The sequence below is a fragment of the Tenrec ecaudatus genome, chromosome 16 (assembly GCF_050624435.1).
Source record: "Tenrec ecaudatus isolate mTenEca1 chromosome 16, mTenEca1.hap1, whole genome shotgun sequence".
In the NCBI taxonomy this organism is placed as follows: domain Eukaryota; kingdom Metazoa; phylum Chordata; class Mammalia; order Afrosoricida; family Tenrecidae; genus Tenrec; species Tenrec ecaudatus.
In genome coordinates, this window is record NC_134545.1 from 30,712,008 (window position 1) to 30,730,946 (window position 18,939).

Consider the following 18,939-nt stretch of genomic DNA (forward strand, 5'->3'; position numbering starts at 1 on the left):
GACATTGTTACTGTGGGAGAGGAATACTATTACCTCCCAATGGAAACTCATGGAAAAGAACTGTTAAAAACCACCCTTCCGTTCAAAAATTACATGTATGCGTACGACCGTTCTATATTTCCGAAAAGCTCTCGCTCCAAGGCGCTCACTTCCGGCCGGGAGGTCGAATTGCATTTTGGGTAGTGTAGTCTGAAGAGAGAATGGATCGTACTAAATTCGATGAGAGGGGAGTCCTAGCACAGATGTCCGTCAAACTAACAAGAAAATGCTCACTAGCATGGCCACTCATTCAGGGGAGAGTCTTCGTGTTTATTAGTGAGAAATTCCAAGCCTTCGAGTCTTTTATTTAGCTCTTGTTTCCCATTGGAGTCGACCCCGGCTGAAGCCCTCCCCTTGGGAGCTGGGAACTTCTCTGGCCGCCACTTCCGCTCGGTCTTCCGGGAGTCGGACGCGCTGTTTTGGTGGCGGGGTCCGAAGCCGTGCGAGGGAGCCGGGCGTTGTTCGTCTGACGCAGCGTTCTCTGCGAGGAGTAGCGCCTGCAGGGCGGAGGTGTCCATCATGGTGAGCACGGTCGGACGTGGGCCGGGGTGGCCCAGGGAAGGACTGGACGGAGAGGGGTGACCAGCGGAGATGCCGAGTCACCCGGCCTGTGCCCAGCGGGGCTCGGCTCAGCGTTCCTCCCAGCGCCTCCAGCCATCGACGTGTGTGTCCGTTCGCCTTTGGGGGCCTGAGTGCACCTAAAGGGTGTTGAAAGGAACCCGTCGATTCCGACTCCGCAAGCCCGAAGAGTTTACGAGACTAAATGTTTCTAAGAACAGAAGGCCTTATTCGACCCACTCGTGGGCGCTTTTAGTTAGCACACCCAATGCTTAGCCCATGGCGCCCCCAAGGCTCGAACAGTTGTTGGTCATAAATTGGGTACAAACAGGTTGCTGGGACCAGAAAGCAGGCCCGGCGATGGCCCACAGAAAATGCCCTTGACTCAAATGCCTGAATTGTGTGACCTGGTTCAATAACCAAACCCATTGCCATCTAGGCAATTCCGTCTCATAACATCTATAAGAGGGATCCCCAGAACTGTACATCTCAGCTTTCTCCCTCAGTGCCTGGTGGGTTTGAACTGGGGACCTCGGGGTTAGCAGCCCACACCACCATCAGAGCTCCTTAATGAGAATAAAAATCAGAATTTACTGTCATCAAGTTGAAGCCAACTTTAATGGACAGCTGTCCCCGTGGGTTCCCGAGACTGTAATTCTTTTAGGGAGCAGAAAGCCCGCCCTTTCTCCTGGAGCTGTTGGTGGTTTTGAACGGCTGGTGTAAGAGTTTGCAGCCCAATGAGGTTCCACCAGGGCTCCTATTAGTGATGATAATACTAGTAGCTAATACTTGGAGACTGCCTTTATATTTGAAAAACTTACTGTCTGTTGTTCCTACTGTATTTCTCTTGTTTAATCTCTGTAATCCCTTTGGAGGCAAGGATCACTGTTACAATTTTAACCACAGAGGACTAGAGGGTTGGAGAGGTGAGGCAGATCGCTCACTGGAGGTCATGCAGTAAGCGGGAGAATTGTTGCGCAGTTGGGTTGCCTGCGGACACTTGGCAATGCTCTATCTCCTTATAACTATTGACAGCAGTGCCTGTGTGTCCCTTGCTAATTTTAGTGGAGTTTACCTTAAGCATGTCCGTCCATGTCGAACCATACTCGTGAGCTCAAGTTCATACATTTACTAGACGTATTGACTGATAGATGCCCGACAATGTGCAAGGGGTGAGGCTCAACCCAAAGGAAACCACCTGCTATGAAGTCACTTCTGACTCAGAGCAGCCGGATGGGACAGAGTGAAACTGCTCCGTAGGGCTTCCAAGACTGTCCGTCTTTATGGGAGCAGATAGCCTCATTGGTGGCTTTGAGTTAGCAGCCCAGCACCTCCACAGTGCCACCAGGGCTCCTTTGAGATTATAAAGGAAAGAAACATGGTAGGACAGAAAAATAGCTCCACCGGTGTTCTGAAGGTCCATTGTTAAGGAAGGTACTGCAACCTTTGTGCATTTTCCTCTTTTTGCTGTGGAAAGAAGAAGCCACCTAGAGGTAGCGTCGTGGGAGCTAGTCAGGTGTGGCCTCCATGTCTCTGCTCTTCAGCATCTGGAGACGCTCCTTTTCACTGGGTAGGTCTTTGTCAGCAGTTTTGTTGAAGTACGTTGCTGCTCCAAAGAGAGGTGGAAATTTAAAAACTGCTAAGAGACCTCTTGAGAGCAAAAAAGCACATGGGTTTGATTGACTAAGTCTACTGTGAACTGAGTGAAGGTGTACAGAGCACATCAGTTTTCCATTCAGCAATTGAGACACAATTTGGTTCATGTCATTGATGGCTCTCCCACAGTATGGATCACTCATCCCACTTCTTCCCTGCGTTTCCTGTTTCCATTCCACCTCCTTTCCTACCCCGAATGGAACCCTGCCCTAGGGTAGATGGTGTCCTTTGGGTCCTGTGTTAGTCTAGGTCAGCGGTTTTCAACATGTGGGTCTAGAGCCCCTTGGGGGTCTAATGACCCTTTCACAGGGGAATCAAATTCATAACAGTAATAAAATTACAGTTATGAAGTAGCAATGAAAATGTATGGATGGGGGACACCACAACATGAGGAACTGTATTAAAGGGTCGAGGCATTAGGAAGGTTGAGAACCACTGGTCTAGGTAGACTAGAGAAACAAATTCATTGATACTCATGTGTATAAGAAAGAGGTGTTTTGTTTTTTTTAAAAAAGATGTTTATATATGAGTGAGCAAACATCCCAGCCCAGTTCAGATCAAGTCTATAAGACTGATATTAGCCCATATGTTCGATACCATTCTATAAAGCCCTCTACAGACTCATAAAACACATGCAATGATGCTGAATGCAGGAGGATCACAGGCCAGTGGGTGGGAGGTCTTGTGGATCCAGTGGTGTTGTAAGCATCTCAGCGCTGCCAGGGGTCTCCATGTGGCTTCTCTAGTTCCCAGGCCTCTACCTTAGTACCATGTGTCTTGTCAGCTGCAGTGTCTCCCAGGGAGTGAGCAGAGAGAGTCTCCTGCCTCCAGGAGGAATACAGGAGCTCCCAGAATCCCTCACGTTTCCAAGACTGTAACTCTTTATGGGAGCAGACAGCCTCTTCATTCTTGCATGGAATGGCTGGCCGGTTCACATGCCTCGCTTAACCCACTGTGCCACCAGGGAACCTCTGGCACATAGCAGTATTCTTTACCCCCTCGTGATTTGGTGCTCAATCTGAAGAAATGCACCTTTGTTCTATCCTCATGGTGGCCTCTCTCTTACAGTTTTCGTTCAACATGTTTGACCACCCGATCCCCCGCGTCTTCCAGAGTCGCTTCTCCACACAGTACCGCTGCTTCTCCGTGTCGATGCTGGCAGGGCCTAATGACAGGTCAGATGTGGAGAAAGGAGGGAAGAGTATGTGCTCATTTTTCTTTCGTACAGAAACCACCCCTCATCCCTATCCCCCAACCCTGCTCAAGTCTGCAGGGCCCTGGCCTCCTGTAGTCATTGTTTTGCACATGTTAACCTGAAGCTTGTGTTCAGTCACAAGAAAACTGCTGCTTGTCCTAAATGTGTAAGAAGGGAGGAGGGAGACTCCTAACTGAGTTGGTTTTTATGGCAGGTAACCATTCTAGCCGGTTCTGTCTAGTCAATTCCAATTCATAGCAACCCCCTAAAACAGAGTAGAACTGCCCCTAAGGCATCTGAGGCTGTCAGTTTTTATAGGGGCAGACAGCCTTACCTTTCTCCCTCAGCAGCAGGTGGGTTTGAACCACTGACCCTTCACTTAGCTACTCGCTGTACCCGCCAGATTACCTGCTAGCCTTTCTGTCCCCCAAATAAATGATATGTATAATTCTGATTGATCATTAAGAAAATTGTAGCTGCCCCCAAATGCTGCTTAAAATTAATGTGTGTTTGTATATATTTTTATCTAATATATTTTGTACATCTGTGTTCTTAATACTGTGAAACTCACTTTTTCTGCAGTAATCATGCCCCCATCGGCCCTTGATCAACTCAGTAAGTATCTTGAAAGTGACTGGTGACACAGGGTTTGTGGCTGGTGAGCAGGACGGCTGGACCTGGCTCCTCAATATGTGCACTCACGGGGCTCCGGCATCATGTCTCATGCTGGGTTGGGACTGGGCCTTGGATGGAGATGGTGTGGCATGGTGGCCACCTGAGCAGTACAGGTGGGGTGCTGGGTCAGTGAGGACTTAGTGTCACCACTGCCTTAAACACTATATAGGTCCCTGTCCCCACTACCCCACCTAGCTGGAAACCAGGATCCCAATGGGCAGGAGTGAAGGAAAGGGTGAATGTCCAGCTCTTGTCTGAGTGCTGGGCCACCCGATGCTGCCTGGACCCCTGAGGCTTTCATCAAAGGGTCTGGAGGTCAGTTGGCCTGCCGATGCTGAAAGAGGCAACCTTCTCATCTGCCCACGAAACTTAGTTCCTAAGTTCCCAGCCTGAGGTTCTTAGTCCACAGTCACATCTCCCCATCAGCATGTGCCCCACCTGTGCTGTTGCCTTTTGCCCTGAAAGGTGCTTCCACCCCCAACCCCCTGGGTTTTCAGAGGCTTGATGCCCTCTTCTTCCCCCACCCCTCTTCCAACATGAGCCCCCTGGAGACTTCTGTTCTGGAGGCAGCATGGATTTTGCTTCTAGAGACTTAGGGCATCCCCTGCTGAGTCCATGTCCCTGTTGGCAGGACCGCATTTGGAGGCTCTGTAGCTTCCTGCTCAAGCCACCTTGACCTGATTTGATTCCTTTTAGTAAGACCCCAAAAAGAGGTGTTGGTACCTCTTGAGTTTGGGTGAAGCGCTTACTGACCTGTTTGCCTAAAACATAAGCTACAGATAGTAAAGCTTAATATTTAAGCTCCCAGACTTGGGCCAACAGCCTGGTAAATAATTTAACTTGAATGCCTTTACTCCTCCACAGATGAAAAAGTAGTGCCTAGCTCATTGGTCTAGGAAGATTCACCAGGGCCCCAGGCTACACTCCATATTGTCCCTACTGCCTCAGAACCCTCCCTCAGGTCCCTGAGTCTCTTGGGCTCTCTTTTAATCACCAACCGTGACCTTCAGAACCACACTGCATCTCCCAGTCCTGGTGTGCCAGCAGTCTCTAGTGCCTGCTACCAGCCCTTTGCACCTGCAGTCATGTTCTGGTATGGTGCCCCACTCCACTTGGACCTTCCCCAGGTCCTGCCTTGTACTCTCCAACCCACCCCTCTGCTACCACGGAAATCCCTATCATAGCAGCCCAGGTGGGCAGAGTAGAACTAGAACTGCTTTGCAGAGTTTCCAAGATTAAGCCTTTAACAGGAGCAGACTGTCTCATCGTTCTACTGAGGGGTGGCTGGTGGATTTGAATCACCAACCTGTGCCGCTACCTTATTGCCAGTCATTCTCTGAACAGACTACTCCTATGCCCCGTGTCCTGCCTGGAGAACTTATCCTACAAGAGCCATAGACCTCTCTCTCAACAGTGCCCCCTGCAGTGTCTACTTACACCTGCTCCTCCCCTTTGCCTTTCTTGCCCAGGAAGCCCCAAAGGCAAGATGTTGCCCTTAGCTTATTCACTAGGAACTCAAGAGTCACTCATTCACTGCCACCCACTCGATTTCAATTCAGCAATCCTGTAGTGCCGAGTGCTTTTTAACTGTCTCCTGAAACATCGCTAAAGCCGTGTTGCGGCATCCCCAAATGATCCCAGTTCCTTCCCAGGGAGGGGGCGAGTGGCTCCTCCCAGCCTGGAAGCAACCAGTTGGCAGATGCCAGGGCCCAAGTACCACTTGAGAGAGTGTGTGTGTCTGCTCTGGCTGGCGGGAGGCCAGGCAGCCTGTTTTCTGGGGGAGGGCTCAGGGTGAACATGAGCTGTCCTTCCTGGAAGGGCTCACAGCCTCTCTCCTTCGTAGGCCGACTGAACATCACCTACCCCATGCTGTTCAAACTGACCAACAAGAACTCTGACCGTATGACGCACTGCGGTGTGCTGGAGTTCGTGGCTGACGAGGGCATCTGCTACCTCCCTCACTGGGTGAGTGCCGCTCATGAGGTTCAGTAGAGGAGTAAGCTTGCCACAGGGCATGAGGGCGTCCTGAGCTGGGACTTCCCTCTGCCCGCCCCCTCCCCGGGGCAGTGTGAATGAGGGTCCTGGCTCCACCTGCAGCCAGCTTCTTGTGTCCGATGGGATGAGGCAGGGGAATCCTCTGCTCTGACTTGTACTTGGTCAGTCACTCGGTCCTTCAGAGGAGTGTGTCTCAGCAGCAGGTCTTAAACAAGGCCTCGTGTACTCTAAGCATACACACAGGTATGCTTGAAGACTTGTCCTGGTGGGAGTCGTCGCCCTGGCCGTACCGTACACCCGGTGATTTCTGTTCAGGCTCTCATCACAGAGCGAGGGTATTTCTGAAGCATATTGCTTTTCCTCCCATTTGGGGGCTGTGTTCTCCCCAGCCTGTCCCAGTGGTGTAGTGGGTTTCTTTATGCTGTTGCTGTTTTTAAGCAACTTTCCCTGAAGCACGCTGCAGAGTTGTCACAGAAGCAATTCCTTGCTCTCTGCACTCTAGAATGATCTGCTGAAGTCGTGGGCAGGGCTGGGCAGAAGTTCCTCAGAGTTTACTTGGGGCCCACGAGCCAGCATTTTAGAGAGAGCAACTACTTCTGTCAGCGGAGTTCAGGAGAGGATGGACTGTAACACTGTCCCCTGACCCTGCTTCCCTGTGGGCCCATGGAAAGCACAAGCTGAGTGGCCATGGTCTGTCACCTGGAACCTGGGTTCTTTTCCTTGGTTGGGCCTCACCCCTTTGTCCTTCGTACTTGCCTTTGATAAATCAAGTAGTTGGAAGCCTTTGCATTGGGCTAGAGGACCTCTGATGGCACACTGCTAAGCATTGGGCTGTTACCTGAAGGTCAGTAGTCCAGACTGGTGGATGCCCCAGGGGTAAAGGTAAGTAGGTCTGCTCCTGACTAAAGCTGAAAGTCTCTGAGGCCCCACAGAGCTGTTCTGAGACACGCTGAGTGAGAATCCACTCTGTTGCAGGGGCTCTGGAGGGTGTTGAGTGGTGGTGGGGGTCCTGGATTTTCACAGAGCATTCTTTTCCCTTTTCAGATGATGCAGAATTTGCTGTTGGAAGAAGGGGGGCTGGTTCAAGTGGAGAGTGTCAACCTGCAAGTGGCCACTTATTCCAAATTCCAGCCTCAGAGCCCTGACTTCCTGGACATCACCAACCCCAAAGCCGTGTATCCTCAAATAAGGGAGCTCCCATCAGTGGGGGTGCCGGCTAATGTTGGTCTGCCATGGGTGGGCCCTCCAGGAGAATGCCTCCGCTGGTCCCTTTCTGGGCATTCCTGATGGGGGACGTGGAGCCCTTCCCTTAGGAATCCAACACTAAGCCCACCCACCATCCACTTTCCTGCCAGCGAGCAAATGAGTTCTGATGGGCAGAGGGGCCTGCTAGGGACCTGCTGGCTTCTTAGCCCTTAATTTGCCAGTCAGCATCTACCCAGGGTCGGGGAGAATTGATTTGGTGCATTTTCCTCTACCTCTCCATTATAAGAAAGCAAAGGTATGGAGCTCTGGTGTTTTATAATGGTCTCCTGTGAACACAGGTTGGTGGAAAACATGTGAGGGGGCTTCAGAAAGCTGCGGGGTGCAGGAGAAATCGAAATCATCTTTTACCTTCCATATTCCAACCAGCTTTTTGAAGGCCCATCTATTCTGTGAGGAGCCTTGGTGGCGTAGTACTTATGCTTTGGGCTGCAATCCACATGGTCAGAAGTTCAAAACCACCAGCCACTCCTTAGGAGAAAGCCAGGACTTTACTCCCATAAAGAATTACAGTCTCAGGAATTCATAAGGGCAGTTCTGTCCTGTCTTACACAGTCACTATGAGTTGGCATCGACTCTGGCAGTGCATTTGGTGTTTTCTAAGGTCATAGTTTTAGGAAATGAACAGTCAGTGAAGATCCTGAGACGTGTGGACTAAGGTTGGGATCTCTAGCTTGCAGGCCTCTTTGGTTTGCTGAGGCTATGGAGTCCTGTCCCCTCTCTATCTTCCTTCCTATTTTGATTCATACTCGTTGGGAGAAAGATGAGATGTTCTATCCGCAGTCTTGGAACCCCGCAGGGGCAGCTCTCCTGTGTCCTGTAAGGTTGCTGTGAGTTGGAATCTACTCGATGGCAGTGAGGTTGCGTGGGTTGTGGAACCCAACAATATGACAGCTTGGCAGGTAAAAATAAGAACAACACAACAGAAGAAGAACCACCTCTACCCTCTCCACCGGGGTCTGGTCACCCCCAGCTGTCCTGGTTTGTGTCTGAGCTGTGTGCTTTACTGGCAGCACATAGCACCGAGGTGGGTGGTGGGGCTGTCCTCTGGGAAATCTGGAGACCTCATTCGTTGAGCTGAAGTGAGCACACCTGGCCAATTCTCTGAGGGTTGGTATGTGTTGAGATCCAAACACAAATCATTTTCGAAAGCTCTCGGGTTTGGTTCTGACAAACTGTTGAGACAGCCTGTCTCCTGAGTTTATGGTTTATTCACCTTTTTCCTCTCTGCTCCCAGACTTAAAATCAACTGTATTGAGCACTTGTCGTTTACAGACAAAAATGAACACCGTTTGCAGAGGTTGATAAGCTGATGTTGTTTGGGGCATCTTGAGTTGATTCCGTATGACAGTAGCCTTGCCCCCGAGGACTTTCTAAACTGGAATCTTTATGGGAACAGATTGCCAGGTCTTTCTCCCGTGGAGCCCCTGGGTGGGCTTGTTACTAGCTTTTTAAAATTTTTCATATATAGACAGTGGAATTGCTCCCTAGTGTTTCCAGGGCTGGAGTCTTATGTGTCCCACTGTATTGTATCTGTGTCTGTCAACCTAGCATCGCTCCTCCTTCCTAGAAGCTTGTTTCAGGTTTGTGAGATACTACCATGCTGCCTTGACACGTACATGTCTGCAGATTAGAAAATGCATTGAGAAACTTTGCCTGTCTGACCACGGGGGACGTGATCGCCATCAACTACAATGAGAAGGTGAGAGGCTCGCCTGAGGGGAAAACCGGGCCTTCCAGGAAAACCAGAGCAGAAAGAGCAAAAGCTGTTGTAGAATTATTTACGAAAATCGAGTGTTGGGGTTCAGAGTACAAATGCAAAACAACTGTGTCTAAAACATTCAAAGATGACCAAAAACAAGCAGGAAGTTGAGCAAGCAGCAAAAGGCTTCTCAAGAATAAGAAGGGCAATTGGACAAATAGGTCAGCAACAGATTAAACACAGCTGGAAAGGAGATAATAAAATGGGAAGTCAGTTCATCACAGAGGACCCAGGGTTTGGGAAAGGAGGAATGGCTGTGGGTAATGAGAGAGTTGAACTTTGGTAGGAGAGAGGGCCCTTTTTTTCCCTTTAAGTGTTATTTGTAATTTTGTTCTTGAGGATACTCACAGCAAAACATATACCATTCAGCTTTCTCTAGAGAGTCAATTTAGTGAGTTTGGTTATATTCTTGGAGTTGCATAACCATTCTTGTCGTGTATGTGTGGTTCTTTTCTATTAACATAAATTCATTTCCCTCTAAGGTTCTCTAAACTTATTGGTTGCTATTGTAAATTTGAACACCTACAGGTACCTATATACTTGAGTATAAACCGACCCGAATATCAGCCGAGGCACCTGATTTTACCACAAAAACTGCCTAAAAATGGTGCTGAAAAACTCTACTTATACACAAGTATATATGGTAATTCTTAAGAGAGTGTAATGCTCAAGACAGTTAAGACTTTGAAAGTATTTTTGGTTTAAGACTTAAAGCTCATCCCAAAGCACTAGTTTCAGGAGCTCTTCTACCCTCCTGGCTCCAGAGACTTTAGTCTATGAGAATTTGAAGTCCAATTCTGTACTGTATTTCCCCCTCAGAATCATAATCCTTGTATGGGATCTTGATCCAAAAAATTCAATAATGGTAGCTATTCTCTTGGCAAATGAGGCTGTTGAGTAGCTGAATTTTTAAGGCCATAGTTACAGGAAGTATAATGCATACCAAACAGGACTGATCAGTAAGAGACTCATAGCAATGAGAACTCAGTCACTACTGTTACTACTTCTGAAAGGACAGCAAAGACCTGTTCTTTGAATGGAAACAGTTGCAACCAGAAATAACAGAATATTCCCAAAGTGCCCAGAGAAAGAAACTGTCCAAAACGGGTCTTTAGAGAAGGGGGAAAGATACTGTCCGATAAGCAACATCTGAGAGTCCTATTGGTTTACTCTTAAAGCGTGAACTTCACACATCTATCACCAAGGAAGGAAGCATTGGGTCCCTGCCTAATGGTGAGCAAATAAATGGGCACATATGCAGATGAAGCCTAGTAAACAAAACAGCCATCACACATAACTCACACAAGGTTGCCAGGCATCAAAAGCAGGATCCAAACATAAGTGGAACCTCCAGCAGTCATTCTCTTAAAGGCACCATCTGTGAGAGGACTTCAAAAAGTGTGGGGACATTCCATTCTCTTCATTTATTATTCCAGGGACTTCGGTGTGGGTAAAAACGAACCATGGCCACATCTCCCCTTGACTATGTCATTTCCGGTTATTTTCACCAGGAGTAGATCAGTTTTAGGAGGGTCCCTGGTGGGGTAGTGCGTGTGCATTGGGCAGTGATCTGAGAGGTCAGCAATTTGAAACTACCAGTCGCTCCACCGGAGAAAGTCAAGAATCAGAGTCTCAGGAACTCACAGGGGGGAGTTCTACCTTGTCTGAAGTATCGGGTCTCTGAGTTGGCATCAACTCAATGGCAGTGAGTTCTGTCATTTGTATTTCTTGACATCCCTTTTTCCGACACACGAGAGCTCCTTCTAGACACAACAGGACTGGGTCTTAAACTTCTTTTCTGTTGGCAGGTTAGTGCTTCATTGTATACTCAATATACACATGGGAGTCAACAATTCATTTAATCCGCCTCTCACATTTGGCATGTGGGGCTACATATTAGCATTGTCAGAGGGAGCATCAAATTTGCTCTGACACTTCCCCATATGTGCCGAGAATGAACTCCGAGAGAGCCGTCTGCATTTTAACATGCTGTCTCATTTGAACCGCAGTGGAGATTCAGAGAGCCCTGGTGGGACGGTGGGCTACACAGGGCTGCTAACCTCCAGATGTGTGTTTGGAACCCACCCGCCACTCCAAGGGGAGAGTCAAGGCTTCTACAGTCTCGGAAGCCCGAGGGGGGTTTCAGAAGGTCAGCAAAACCGAAAGTCAAGCTTGTGTCTATTCCGAGTCACAGTGAGCCTAGAGGACGGGGCAGACCTGCCCCTGTGCGTTTCCACGACTGCCACTCTTGATGGCAGGAGAAAACCTCATCTTTCTCCTAAGGAGATGACTGCAGCTTTCAAGCTGCTCACGGTGAGATTAGCAGCCTAGTGCGTAACCACTACACCACCAAGGCTCTTCGGAAGGTCAGTAAGAGTGGACTCGCTAGCCATTGTGGGGTTAGCCTTGGTTTGGGTGGGGCAGAGCCTCTGATGAGCTTAAAGGCAGCTGACCCTCTTATGAAAGCTTGTCAAGGCTAGGGGCCTGACTGAGGGCTCAGGGCGGCCATGGTGGACGCAAATGATGTACCTGCAGAAGCAGAGTGCCACCACCCCAAGGACTGCCATGGAACACCCTTGAACCTCATGTTCTCCCCAGATCTATGAGCTGCGGGTGATGGAGACCAAACCTGACAAGGCTGTGTCCATCATCGAGTGCGACATGAACGTGAGTAGTGGTTCTGGGCACGGAGCTTGGGCCACGGACCCTACAGGCTAGTGTGCCCCAAGAAGGCATCTCAGAAAGGGGCTGCTGACCATGTGATCTGACTTCAGGCCAGTGGTTGTGCTGAATCGGGTGCATTCAGCTCAGCTCAAACTCACCAGGCTGGGAAATCCTTGAAGATAGCAAACCACCCCCACAGCCTCCAGTGGTTAGAGCAGGGAGCTTCAGAAAGTTCCATCCCCTTGTCATTCCATTTTTCCATGAACTCTCTGAAGTCCCCTCTGCCGGGCTACTTCTATATAACCTTTGTGAAGTTGCACAACCACGGGGACAGAACAGACGATGCGGAGTCACCAGGGCTGAGGTGCAGGGGGACGGAGCAGAAGGGAGGTAGGCTCGTTAAGAGAGGACATCAGCCCAGGAAGATGAAGGGCCTGCTGTGAGGGGGCTACAAAGCTCCCGCTTGGGTGTTAAGTTAGACACGACTTAGGACATACCCGCATGTAAAACCAGGGGATCTCAATATGCTTAGTGGGCAGTGCCTATGGCTGCTGATAATCACACTCTCATTTTGCAAATGTTGCCTTGGGGGGAAACACGGCCAAGTATCTAAGGGTTTCTAGAGCTGATCCCTTACGGATGATGTGGATCTCCAATGACGTCAAATCAAAAAGCAAAACAACAGAGGGCTGGGCCTCAACCCTTTCTTTCTCCTCTTGGGAACAGGTTGACTTTGATGCTCCCCTGGGCTACAAAGAACCCGAAAGACAAGTCCAGCATGAGGAGTCAGCTGTGAGTTGCTTCTGTCGTGGCATCTTGACTCTCTGTGTGCTCTGTCGTGTATTGTAAGGATGCCTCATTGAGGGGCTTACAGAGGGAGCTTGAGTTTGGTAATGCTTGGTGCTGGTGCTGGACCCCATGCTGCTCCTGGTGCTGATACAGATGTAGTCACCTTCCCTGCTCATCTCCCACCCACACCTAGGGGAGCAGTGGCCCTTCACTGTGACAGGATGGTGACAGCAGGACAGTGGGAGGCTCCCGGGAGAAACTGGGGCCTCACACCCAGCAACTCACTTGTCTTTTCTCCATGTCAGGATGGCGGAGCTGACCACAGTGGTTATGCTGGCGAGCTGGGCTTCCGAGTGAGTAGTATGCCCTGTACCCTCCAGTGCCACTGGAGGGGAGGCCGAGCGCGGGGCTCCCTCTTGGTCATTGGCAGGGCTCAAACCTCTGGGTGTCTGTTTACCTGTGATTCTGGCACTTACTTTGTCCAAGTAAGTTACATGCACTGCCCCGTCCCCACCTCTTCAATCGGGCAGGCTTCCTACTAGACACAGGTGGACAGGTGTGTAGGGGTGGGGCGCTGGGAAACAGGCTGGAAATGAAGCCACAGTACTGTCGCAGCATGGACCTTGGCAAGGGCCAGACCTTGTCAGGCATGCCCTGGGGGATTGTGTGGGCAGAGGGCTGCTGCTGCCAGCACTGAACAGCAGAGCAGGAAGTAGGAGGGGCTCTGTCCCTGTCCCTGCCTCCCCTCTGGCATGGGCTTGCCCTCAGCTTGGCCTCCCAGTGTCTCCTGTTGCCTTGCAGGCCTTCTCTGGCTCTGGGAACAGACTGGATGGGAAAAAGAAGGGCGTTGAGCCCAGTCCCTCCCCAATCAAGCCCGGCGACATTAAAAGGTGAGTTCCCCGGCTCTACTCTTGGCAGCGCTTTGTCCTCATCCCGGTGGGTCTGTGCAGAGCTCCAGATGGAGTGGCCACCCTCCCTGCTGAGGAGACGTCAGTGGGACTAGCTGCTCATCTTTGTCCTAGCAGAGACAGGGGTATCCCAAGGAAATGTATCCCTGCCTCCCCACTGCAGGCCAGCCTCTCCAGCTCTGCCTCCAGTCGTCCCCCACAGGTTTCCCGTGGCCGGGCACCACGCCCCTGCTTGTTCTCACGGTGGTACGAAATAATACTCGTGTCCTGTGACTTTAGCTTCCCGAGTTTTCTTTGCCGATTCCCTGCTGTCTGTTTCAACTCACCCCTGTAAGTGGTGCGGTGCATTAAGTGTTGGACTGGTACACCTGTTGCTAGTTTGGCAGTTCAATCCTGCCTGCCACTCCACAGGAGAAAGCTGAGGCTGTTTGCTCTCTTAATGATTGATAGCCTCAGAAACTTCCCCATAGGATGGCTATGGGTCAGAACTGACTGGACAGAATGAGATGCGCCCTTGAAAGGAGCCCTGGTGGCACAGTGGCTAAACATTCAGCTGGTAATCAAGAAGTTGGTGGTTTGAACCCACCAGCTCCCCACCCCCACCCCACTCCAGGGAGAAAGAGGAGGTTGTCTGCTCCCATAAGAGTGACAGCCTTGGAAGCCCACAGGGGCAGCTCTACCTTGTCCTCTAGGGACGCTGTGGTGTGATTTGGACTACCGTAATGGTAGGGATGACCTATCAGCCACCTAGTGTTTGTCGGACTGAATCAGGACCCTGGTTATTTTTTAGGAAATTTCCTAAGGAATTTGGTGAGAGGTAGGGCAGGGACAGCGAGGGCTTCATGCTTGCAGACACCCCCAGTGCAGGTCTAGCCCAGCAGCTGCAGCTCCCCAACCATGGAGCCACTGATGATGGGGCAGCCAACACCACAACCAGCCTGCCTCCCTCTGGGACCAGTGCTGGAGTGCCTGAGGGCCAGCCAGAGGGAGTCGACACTGTGAGGGCCCCCACAAAGACATGTCGGTCACAAATGACTTCTTAATCTCTTTGCTGGAACAAGGGTTCACCCCTCTCTGTCTCTCTTTTTTTTACAGAGGGATTCCCAATTACGAATTTAAACTTGGTAAAATCACTTTCATTAGGAATTCTCGTCCATTGGTCAAAAAGGTTGAAGAGGTGAGTGTGTCTATCGTTGTTAAAGAGGGGTTTATTCACATCATGGTGACGAGGTTCTTGCTGTGTTCACAAGCATGTTTCCGTGACCTGCCCCTCATCTCTTCCCATTCTTCTTGGGTGCCATGCTGTCCGAGTCTTAGGGCATCTGCATGGGATGCTGAGCATGTCCTGAGGTCACACATCCAGGCTCGGACATAGGAGAGCTGGTGCCCTTCTTCCTGTCCGACAGAGTGCTGTTGCCCTGAGGTGATGGTACACTCTGCAACTCTTGAGCTGCCAGCCAGTCTCCATGGGTGGCTTCTTCTAGCCGAACAGATGGCCGGTGTGGGGATGGGGTGATGACCCCGTGGTGAGAGGAAGGCCCCATGCTCACGCCTCTGGGACAGCTGTCAGTTATCCTGCGGCTCTGCTGGTTTGAGTTTTAGTGCTTTTTCCAGGCTCTCGAGGGCAGTGAGAGGTGGTGAGCAGCTGGAGCCTAATCACGTCCCATCTTGTCTGCCCCTTGGTGCCACACCACTGGCGCCACCCGTGCTACCCATTGATGGTGATTTAGAGCGACACAGCACCTATTGAGAGAGTCACTGTTAGGTGCTCAGAAACTTAAACCACTGCCACCAAGGCGCTTCTGACTCCCTGTGAACCCACCGGACAGGGCAGGAACTGGCTGGTGAGTTGGAACTGCTACTGGCCTCCCAACTTAACCCACTGCACTACTGGGTCAGATGCTAGCTGGACTTCCTCCAGGGCTGGTTCGTTCCTTTGTGAGGGTGTTCGCTAGGTCTTCCATCACAGTGTATGCAACCATGTACAGAAAAGTAGCTGGGGGCTTTGCTTTGCTTTGTCTGCTTTCGTCTCTAGAAGCCTTGATGGCGGGATTTCTCACTGTACTGCTCACTGCAGGGACAGCGGTTAAAAGCACCAGCTGATCTGCAGGACAACGATAGGGCACTTCTCCCCTGTCCTACAGGGTTGCTCTGAGTCAGAACTGGCTCAATGGCAGTGAGTTTGGAGTCTTGTAGATACTTTCCACCTGGGGCAAAGGCTGACACTGGCTCCCAGCTGTTGCCTCTGACTTTTTCCCAAGTGAGCGAAATACCGTTTCTTTTTATATTTAAAGTACATTTTATTTCAAAGAGTGGCAAAGTAAGAGAATTGGCTGGCTGGAACCTGCATCAACAACAGAAGAAATCAGACCTGTATTATAAATCTCACAGGGTTTACTGAAAACAGTACTTTCTCCTCTCCCCCCTCCCCCCCCAGGATGATGCTGGAGGCCGATTCGTCGCATTTTCAGGAGAAGGCCAGTCGTTGCGTAAAAAGGGTCGAAAACCCTAAGTTGACTAATTGGAAAATAAAGTCACTACAACACGTTGCTGTTTGGTTACTGGCTCGAACAGGCTTGCGATACTTGACCAATGGTCCAGATACATATGAGTTAGAATTCATGTGGTGGACTTGTCAGACTTGTCTGAGGCAGGAGAAGCTCACCCTGTGAGGTCCAGCAGTCCATGGCCACCCTCCTGGGGGCTGCCCCTGGCTCAGCAGGAGCCAGTCTTCTCATCCCTGGCAGCCAGGGGGGATTCCTGGCTCTATCTAGCTCCAGACGTCCTTCTCTGATGTCACTGAAGTCGTTGTATGTTTCAGGCCCTTTGCTTGGGCTTAGAAAATCTCGGTTTGGCACCCCAGATCTTCCTTCTCGGGTTGCCATTCAGCGTTTGGAGAAAAGGTGGTTCTCTTTATTCTACGTACTGATTTTATTTTTTAAGTCCCATTCCTTGGATGGAAAACCCAGATTGCCTACACTACCTGCTTTTACTGTCTCGTTTGGCACTCATTTTAGGGTCCTAAAACAACTTGCAATGAAACCCAGTAGTGGAGATTCAAATCAGTCCGTGCTGAAAACCAGCTCTCCTCTGCCCCTCTACCTGACCCTGCACGCCCAGCTTTGCTGCATAAAGTGACCCATGGCTCTGCTGCTCCAGTGGTGTTTGGGTTAGTGCTCACTTGGCAGTAGATCGTCACTCTGATTATTTCATTCTCTCCTAGTCTGCTGATGTAGTGGTTACATTTTAAGTTGTGAGCCACAAGGTTGGCAGTTCAAAACCACCATCAGCTCCTCGGAAGAAATGTGGGGCTTTCTAGTCCTGTATAGTTATGGTCTGGGACCTTCACAGGGGCATTTTCCCTTGTCCTTTAGAGTTGTTCTGAGTCAGTTTGGACTTAATTGCAGTAAGTGAGTATGTAAAAATGTCAGAACAATAAGTTTCAAAGAAAAAGAAGCCCGTGACTCAAACCTGAAGTGTCTCTCTGATTATGGAACAACATGGCCACTGGTGACCAGGAAGGAGAGGGAGGCCAGCGTACAGTGCCCTGCTTATACCCTGTCCTGAGGAAAGTGCCCCTCTGGGGGTGTCCTACAGAATGTAGGGGCAGTGGAACTCTGACCTCTTGGCAGGGTTGGTAAGGTCCAACGAGGTCCCTTGTGTGTGACAGGGCTTCTCCAATACTCCGAAGAGGAAAAGATGACCCCCTCCAGGCCACCCAGCCCAGAGAGCACTTATATGAACAAATGTCAGTGACCAGGGCTTGGTCATGTGACCCAGTCTCCATAGATCGCAGGAGGGAGCACTAGTGTTGGGTGTGGTTTGGGAACCATATCTGACCCTCCTAAATGAGACTCCGCTTCCCTAACAGTGGGCTCCCTGTGGTGGATGGGCAGCTGCCATTAGCAGGACCTGATTGGCTGACAAAGTGTACAGTGTGGACACATAATGACATGTTCACAGTAAGTCACTGGCCTTAAACTTGTTATTGCTAAGCGTTTCCTACTGTGTGTAATGGAGCCTCACTTCCCTGCCCTGGCCTAGGAGAAGCATTACAGATTTATACAGTGGGATCGCCTCCTGCACAAGTCCTGGTCCTTAAATGCTGTACCCTGGTTTGATTGGCAGCCCCTTTGGTAAAACAATGGCTTTCTGGACCCATCTCCAGTGAGGCTGACTGAGTTACTTGAGGGGTGGGCCTATTGACCTGACCCTAAGGGACATCCTAGGAAATTATTTCATCCAGGCTGCTCCCTGACATATCCTTTAGTGACATAGCATCTCCCTGTTTGCAAATCTTACACTTTGTGCCCTCTAAACAGTTTATTTTGTTGTTTTTAATTTTTAATCATTTTATTGGGGGTTCACAACAATCCATACATCAATTTTATCAAGCACATTTGTACATAGGTTGCCATCATTTCCAAAACATTTTCTTTCTACTTGAGCCCTTGGTACCAGCTCCCCTCACAGAAGAGTCACAGGAAGGAACTAGCCAGCCAGGTTGCAGTATAGCACACACCTAGTTCTTCAGTGCTCCCAACCCTCCCCCACCCCCCGCTGTTGTTACCCCAGTTCTATCTTACAAATCTAGCTAGACCAGAATGTGTACACTGGTACAGATATGAGCTCTCAACATACAATCCATGACAGATAAGCCCCACAGGACCAATATTAAGAGCAGGGGTACTGTGAGGGTGGAGGAAGAAAGGGAGAGCCAATCTCAATGACGTACAGCGACCCCATCACCCCCAGACGAACCACAGAGACGGGGTGGGGGTGATGGGGAACAGCCTGTTAGCAGAAGCAGCCTCCCTGGATTTGTAAGACCATGCCTTCCCATCACGCTGCCCACTCCCTGCACACCGCCTTCATTCCCCAGTCCTCCGGACGCCCAGGACTAGGACCTGGCAGGTTCCTGGCACGTTGGGTATGCTCAGTTTTTGCTAAGGGACAGTACGAGACCTTTGAGTTATGAGAATAACGGAGCTGTTGACACCCCCCTGGCTTGAGCCGCGTGGATTCATAAGCAGCCGACAACGTGGCGGGCTGGGCGGCCTGGGTCACCCTTACCTTCTAGGCAGGCCCCCCGTCATCCCCGCCCCACCTCTCCCCTCCCCGTTAGCTGTTCTCAGGCCGCGCTTTCCCGCCTGGCAAGAGGCCACTCCGGGCCTCGCCCCTCTCCCGGGCACCGCCCCTCTCCCAGGCCTCGCCCTTCTCCAGGCCCCCGCCTGCTCCGGGCCCCGCCCCTCTCCCGGGTCCCGCCCCTTTCCCGAGCCCCACCCGCTCCGGGCCCCGCCCCTCTCCCGGGCCTCGCCCTTCTCCAGGGCCCCGCCTGCTCCGGGCCCCGCCCCTTTCCCGGGCCCCGCCCGCTCCGGGCCCCGCCCCTCTCCCGGGCTCCGGCTGTCATTGGCTGCCTGTTCCGGACGTCCGGC

The 18,939-nt window shown here is 50.9% G+C and overlaps 1 protein-coding gene across 1 annotated transcript; it reads left to right on the forward strand.

Moving 5' to 3' along the window:
* The first annotated feature begins 410 nt into the window (after positions 1-410).
* On the forward strand, positions 411-16,043 carry UFD1 (ubiquitin recognition factor in ER associated degradation 1). The gene is made up of 12 exons (XM_075534097.1): positions 411-561; positions 3,322-3,454; positions 4,031-4,063; positions 5,967-6,088; positions 7,163-7,293; positions 9,011-9,083; positions 11,742-11,810; positions 12,534-12,599; positions 12,902-12,949; positions 13,398-13,486; positions 14,600-14,681; positions 15,942-16,043. The coding sequence occupies exons 1-12, from the start codon at positions 559-561 to the stop codon at positions 16,014-16,016; spliced, it is 924 nt and encodes a 307-aa protein (XP_075390212.1). The 5' UTR covers positions 411-558; the 3' UTR covers positions 16,017-16,043.
* The last annotated feature ends 2,896 nt before the right edge of the window (positions 16,044-18,939 follow it).